The sequence below is a fragment of the Ambystoma mexicanum genome, chromosome 2p (assembly GCF_040938575.1).
Source record: "Ambystoma mexicanum isolate Mex_15411 chromosome 2p, UKY_AmexF1_1, whole genome shotgun sequence".
Lineage (NCBI taxonomy): Eukaryota > Metazoa > Chordata > Amphibia > Caudata > Ambystomatidae > Ambystoma > Ambystoma mexicanum.
This window is the reverse complement of record NC_090923.1, coordinates 1,266,455,642-1,266,462,443: the sequence shown is the minus strand read 5'-3', so window position 1 is coordinate 1,266,462,443 and position 6,802 is coordinate 1,266,455,642. Positions and strand designations below refer to the sequence as shown.

Below are 6,802 nucleotides of genomic sequence, written 5' to 3'. Positions count from 1 at the left end.
AATACATTTTATAGAGTTCCCAGAAGAAAAAAATGGAAAAAGCCATAGGAGATACACGCTGAACCTGAGATCTTAGCAACCGTAACACAACCTGCTGAACTACCTTTTCAGCTTTCAGCTTCTGACATTCCTGTTGAAAGTAAAAGTCAATTTGACCGCGTTTTCACTTTACCTGGATAAAAATGTTCCTCTGAGTCTGAGCACGTCATTAGCTATTCCCAGGACAAAAAAATGTGTACTGTGCTCTTGGAAAATGAAGCTTTAATCCAAAATGACACGGCTGCACCGTAAATTCAGTGATTGCAGAATAGCTGCCTACAGCCCCCATAATTCAATGCGCTGCCTGCAGCCCCCAGCATTCCATGCGCTGCCTGCTGCCCTGCCGGGCATGCAGTTCGCCGGAAGTGTGTTTTCTTTGTTTTGCCGCGGCCGTGACAATGCGGCCATCCCATAGGAAGCAGCCCGCTCTGTTACTGGAATTGCGCACAGATGGTCATAAAGTAAACATTTTCTTTTTACTTTGATGGATTTATACTCCAGATCCAGCCACCGAAGCAGCAGTTAAGTGTTCTGGTGTGATGGGATGTGCTCGAGACGAGGGGGCTCGATGGGTGTGGGGGAGGGGATTGGAATGAAGATTTGCAGTGTTGGAGCAGAGCAAAATCGTACTGGCAACTATAGGAGAGGGGCTTGGCTGAGTGTGAAGAGAGTCCTGACCTGGGTTTGGAAGTGAGACATCTGTGGGGTGGTACTATGCTGATGCCCTTGCATGGTGCTGGAGTGGATGTATATATAATGCGGGTACATGGGAGTGTGTGGTTTGTGGGAGGGTGTGCCTGCATAAGAGTGGTGATGGGAGTGGTGTCCCTTGGGGCCAAGTGTGGCGATGGCAGTGAGGGGCATGTTTTCTGGGGTCATAGACACAGATAAAGTGGCATTTGCATCATTAGGTAGCAAGGCAGTGGTAGAAGAATTGCAGATAGCGGTAATTTCATTCAAACCAGTGGGGGGCATGTTTTCTGGGGTCATAGACACAGATAAAGTGGCATTTGCATCATTAGGTAGCAAGGCAGTGGTAGAAGAATTGCAGATAGCGGTAATTTCATTCAAACCAGTGGGGGGCATGTTTTCTGGGGTCATAGACACAGATAAAGTGGCATTTGCATCATTGGGTAGCAAGGCAGTGGTAGAAGAATTGCAGATAGCGGTAATTTCATTCAAACCAGTGGGGGGCATGTTTTCTGGGGTCATAGACACAGATAAAGTGGCATTTGCATCATTGGGTAGCAAGGCAGTGGTAGAAGAATTGCAGATAGCGGTAATTTCATTCAAACCAGTGGGGGGCATGTTTTCTGGGGTCATAGACACAGATAAAGTGGCATTTGCATCATTAGGTAGCAAGGCAGTGGTAGAAGAATTGCAGATAGCGGTAATTTCATTAAAACCAGTGGGGGGCATGTTTTCTGGGGTCATAGACACAGATAAAGTGGCATTTGCATCATTAGGTAGCAAGGCAGTGGTAGAAGAATTGCAGATAGCGGTAATTTCATTCAAACCAGTGGGGGGCATGTTTTCTGGGGTCATAGACACAGATAAAGTGGCATTTGCATCATTAGGTAGCAAGGCAGTGGTAGAAGAATTGCAGATAGCGGTAATTTCATTCAAACCAGTGGGGGGCATGTTTTCTGGGGTCATAGACACAGATAAAGTGGCATTTGCATCATTAGGTAGCAAGGCAGTGGTAGAAGAATTGCAGATAGCGGTAAGTGTCTTGTTTCCAAAACGAACGCTTCGCCCCTGAGCTATCCTCCCGGCCCATGAGGTTGTGTGGTGCGTCTGGGTAATTGACTTGCTGGGGATAAATTGGACGTTGTGGTTCTGTGTTGCTGAGTAGCAGGGGTTCTAAACAAAGTTAGTAGAAGGGGTGCTGGAACGCAAGCAGTCCTGGGTACATTTTTTACATTAAAAATATATATAATTAGATTGCAGAATAGCTGCCTACAGCCCCCATAATTCAATGCGCTGCCTGCAGCCCCCAGCATTCCATGCACTGCCTGCTGCCCTGCCGGGCATGCAGTTCGCCGGAAGTGTGTTTTCTTTGTTTTGCCGCGGCCGTGACAATGCGGCCATCCCGTAGGAAGCAGCCCGCTCTGTTACTGAAATTGCGCACAGATGGGGGGGCATCCTTGGGGCCAAGTGTATAGTGAGGGGGCATCCTTGGGGCTGATTGTGGTGATGGGGGGTGTCCTTGGGCCGAGTGTAGTGTTGGGGGGTGTCCTTGGGCCGAGTGTAGTGATGGTGGGCATCCTTGGGGTACAGTGTAGTGATGGGGGCATCCTTGGGGCCAAGTGTAGCGAGGGGGCAACCGTCCTTTGGGCTGGGTGGGGTGGTTGGGGGTGCACCTGAGGCTGAGTGTGGGGAAACAGACCTTGGGTATGGGGTTAAGGTGGTAAGTCCAAGGGCGGTTCTATTAAAGGGGAGTGAATTCTTTGACTAAGGGATAAGGGGGTGAGGGGAGACCTTGGGGTGATGGTTATGAGTGGGTAGAAGTGCTTGGTGTGGGGTATTAAGAGTTTGGTGTAAGTCTTTGGTGGGGACATGAGTTAAGTTCAGTGGAAATCTTTGGGGTCTGGGGCATAAGAGCTGGGTGGAAGTCTTTGGAGCGGAGAGGGTTAAACATGGGGAGGGTGTCTTTTGGGTTGCGGGTTAAGAGTTTGGAAGAATTGTGACAGGATTAAGAGGGGGTTCACGGGTAGAACGGGTATAACAAAACGTGGGTGGTGGGGGAGTCTTGGGGTTAAGGGCACAGGAGTAGTTTGGGTGTGGATAGGGGCAGGCGTGCGTTTGGGGATGTTTAAGGGCAGGAGAGACATGGGGGGGGGGGCGTTAAGGTTTGGGGTGTCATTGGAGGGTAGGTGGGTTAATGCAGTCAAAGTCTTTTGAGAGAAGAGGCTGGGCAGAGGCTTTAGGGGAAGGAGGGCTAAGTGTGGGGAGTCCTTGAGGGGGAGGGCTATTCAATTTGAACTTCCATCTTAGGTCAACTAGTGTGGAGTAAAACCGCTCAAATAAACAAGCCAATATGTAGTACACACACAGGCTTGATGCTTTTATTGTTGCTGGGAATGAGTGCAGCACTTAAATATTTTAATACATATTTTAATACAGTTACTCATTCACCACACAAAGGGGGGGGCGTATGGTGCTAAAATACACATATACACTGATTAAAAACATTTTCTTGGCAAAGGACATCTCTTTTAATGGTGTTACGAGCACAAGAAGATTGTCCTAGTGGCTTTTTCGGGGGATTGCTCATTCCTCAGGGCTGTCTGTCCTTAACAGGAAGGCACCGAAAAGCGGAAGTTTTACTTTGGTCTCGAGGGATTAGAATGTCTGATCACTGTTTTCAAAACTGAAGATTACTGTTTTTCTGAATCTGGGTCATTCAGTTTAAGAACTACAGCCATGAGATGGATGTTTAAAGGGCCCCAAAGAAAAAGCAAGAGGCCAAGGCGACGACGAGAGAAAGGCACTCTGCACTGAACGTCCGGCTCTTTCTCGAGAAACTTTTCTTCAACCTCCTGGAAAACTGCTACAATCATCTCATATATATTGTGAAGGTGAGTTGGGCCTGTTGGGATTGGAGTACTGTGAGCGTAATGGCAAGGGCAGGAACGGTGAGAGCGCACTGACACATGGGGGTTCACTCTTGCCAACTGAGACTAGCAAGACATAAGCGAAGAGCCCAGTGTTGGAGCTCTGTTCCGCACTACACTGGTCACAGCACTGGCTATTCACCTCACAACTTGTCTCAGTGTGAACTAGCTGAAGCAGCAAGTTTGCTGCACCAGTTCTAAATCGAGTGGCTGAAGGCAGACCTGGTTAAGACATTTCTATTACACCAGTAGTGGGTTTACTACTCCAATTAAGTTATTAACGCTCAGAAGACTGCTTTGAAAAAAAATGCACCGTTTGTTGGGATGGCTTGATTAATACGAGCTCAAAGAGTTCCCATGAGAAGGTATTTTGGGGCAAGCGCAGGATCTGGGTGTAAATGGCTATGGGGATTAGCATGGCCATGGCCAGTCAATAAGTGGGCAAATAACCAAACATCTGCATGCTTTGTGTCCCTCCTTTTATGACATTCCCCCCTAGCTGTACTCTATTCCAATAGTTTCAGTGACACCCGATAGCCCTCAACTGACTCTCTGGGCAGGGTCAGGGCGCCCATCCGACTTCCTGGCTGGTTCTCAGGTTCTCCTTCCCTGTTACTCCCTGGGCTGGATCTCCACCTGACACCATTGCTCACTGGTAGGGGCAGTGGACCAAGTTGTAATTGTGTCTTCTCCCACTGTTACCGCAGTGTGATATCCTGCGCAATTTGCCTAATTGTTCTTGTCTACGCTGTTAGTTAGTATGATGGCCAGAAAGTAGGTGCCTTTAACTTTTGTTTTTTTTTTAAATTGTAGAACAGTTACAAGCCACACAAAGACACAATCAGTTGGCAATACATCATTTGCAGGCATCACTGGCGGCGCTTACCAGGACCGATTCATTACCAGAATCAGTGGAGAAGTCGTTGGGAATGGACACTGGATCATCCACACAACAGAAGGTGATATTCCCCTCATAACAGAACCATTCCCAATTTAAAAACTGTAGTTAACTTATTTTTGAGAGTACCTTTTCCGCATTGAATGGACACCATATATAGATGGTGGCCGTTACGCGAGAGCTGTTGGTGTATCAATTCGCTACTGCATGAACAAATTCTATTCTAGACTTATAAGTCATTTGTTTCTAATACATTTTAAAACCTGTCCCTCACATTCATTGCACATTGGCCATTCCTGGTTTCCACGCATAATAGGGGTAATTAAAGGCAGGGAGTGGGTATTATCTTTGGAGAGTTGTATATTTGTTAGTCCATTCGAGTATGTAACAAATCAGTGATGCATGGTTTTCAGGCAGGAGGCGTTGGGTCACCCATGTAAGCAAGGTGTGCTTTGGTATATCTGGGGTCATGTGTTTCCGGACCTTCTAGTTATGTTAATTAGCAAAGGGTTTAAACGACTATTTCCCCACATCCACTTATGCTTTCTATTTCTAACTGTGTGATAGTTTCTAATTTAAAAGTCAAACTGTTGTATCTACACAATGAATCTGTCAATCTTGTTTCTGCATGATTGTCCTGTCTCCCATCCCCACCGACTCAGTGCCTGGCTCAACATCTCCTCAAAGACATATTAACCCCTTTGACCATTAAAGACCATAAATCTTCTGAATGCAGCCATAGAAACCCATGATTCATTTTCAGTTCAAATCTCTTTTAAGCCTGTTTCAACCGTTGTGTACAAATGCATTTAAATGTAGTGACACATTTGTAGGTTGACATTTTAACATTTGTTAATCCTGTATTTATTCTACAATAAGTAATTTAACAATGCCTCTTCTGATGTCCATTTATATTCATATATCCTTTCTTGTTTTTGTAGAATTTTTGAGATCTGTCTGCAAGGCTAACAGTTGGCCTACTATGGACGGCCAGGTGATGAGAAGGAAGCTTGCCACCAAAATCTGCAATGCCAGAAGAGGCCTAAAGAAGACACCGCCTTTCGAAATGCAGGATCAATGATTATTCGTTTGTATTTTTGCAAACTGATTTATTCTTATAGAATACAGCTATGCCGTTAAACTGCATTTGTTAAATAAAACATTTTTTGAACACTTTCTGAGCCTATGTTTGATTGAAGACATCTTATAGCCACAGCAATACTATAATAAAATATCAACAATGTATAGCTGCAGTATTTTACTATCATAATAATGTTGGCTGCTCTCAGTGATATTGGGTGAAGTGACTGGCGGCAGTCTGCCATGCAGGTAGACCTTTAACAGATTCTGTTTAGGTCACTGGAAGTGTGTGTTTCAATGCAGTGCTTTGTAATTTTGGGTGTGAGGCCCTGTTGGCTAGAGGTGAGAATTGAAATTAGGGAGTTTACAGGTTGGTTCGTGACATGGGAGGGGGCGGTTGTAGTTTTGTGCACTAAATCGGTGAACTTGGTTAACAACATTTGGGTGCTCTAGCAAAGATGGACAGTGACAGCTGCAAAATTCATTAGATTTATTTCCAGTAAACTATCCATAAATCTAACGAGTCATTCTAAAGTAATGCCACCAATCTTACTCAAAAGGAATACATCCTTGGGTAATCAAACCCCTTTTCCTAAATGTTTTGGAAGCATCTTGAAATCTTTTAAACTCATCATGGAGTGGTCTGCAAGAATCATTCACAATTCAAAACCCATCCTAAAGTTCTCATGCAACCATCCTGAAGTAATCCCCACCCATCCTGAAGTTGTCATGGAGTCATCCTAGAGTAATCCAAAATCATCGTGGAGTAATCCCCACCCATCCTGAAGATCCCCACCCATCCTGAAGTTGTCATGGAGTCATCCTAGAGTAATCGGAAGTCATCCTGGAGTAATCCCAACTCATCCTGAAGTTGTCATGGAGTCATCCTAGAGTCATCCAAAGTTATCCAGGAGTAATCCCCACTCATCCTGAAGTTGTCATGGAGTCATCCTGGAGTAATCCAAGATCATCACTGGAAGTAATCCAAACTCATCCTGTAGTAGTTTCTGTGATAACTCTAGAGTCATCATCTCATTACATATTTTGGCCTGTTGGAATACTTCGGATGATCTTCCTGAACTATCCATGGATGACTCTAGAATGGAGTCATCGGATGACTCCAGAATGATTCCAGGATGATCTTCCTTTTTCACTTGGGCCGGGCTGG

General features: G+C 45.4%; 1 protein-coding gene across 3 annotated transcripts; it reads left to right on the top strand.

Moving 5' to 3' along the window:
* The first annotated feature begins 282 nt into the window (after positions 1 to 282).
* LOC138567409 (uncharacterized) lies at positions 283 to 5,730 on the top strand. Of its 3 annotated transcripts, none has more exons than XR_011302199.1 (4): positions 486 to 500; positions 3,450 to 3,620; positions 4,470 to 4,615; positions 5,496 to 5,730. XR_011302199.1 is itself a non-coding variant. In XM_069645583.1 (3 exons), exon 1 carries the CDS (start codon positions 887 to 889, stop codon positions 1,799 to 1,801), a length of 915 nt encoding a protein of 304 aa, XP_069501684.1. In that variant the 5' UTR covers positions 283 to 886; the 3' UTR covers positions 1,802 to 3,620; positions 4,470 to 4,615; positions 5,496 to 5,730. The 3 variants fall into 3 exon arrangements, 1 of the variants encoding a protein (XP_069501684.1); XR_011302198.1 differs by lacking the exon at positions 486 to 500 and adding an exon at positions 546 to 560; XM_069645583.1 differs by having other exon boundaries at positions 283 to 3,620.
* The last annotated feature ends 1,072 nt before the right edge of the window (positions 5,731 to 6,802 follow it).

What these genes read in the sequence shown, in the direction of transcription:
- LOC138567409 (XM_069645583.1), top strand. Translation starts at nt 887, where the DNA reads ATGGCAGTGAGGGGCATGTTTTCTGGGGTCATAGACACAGATAAAGTG.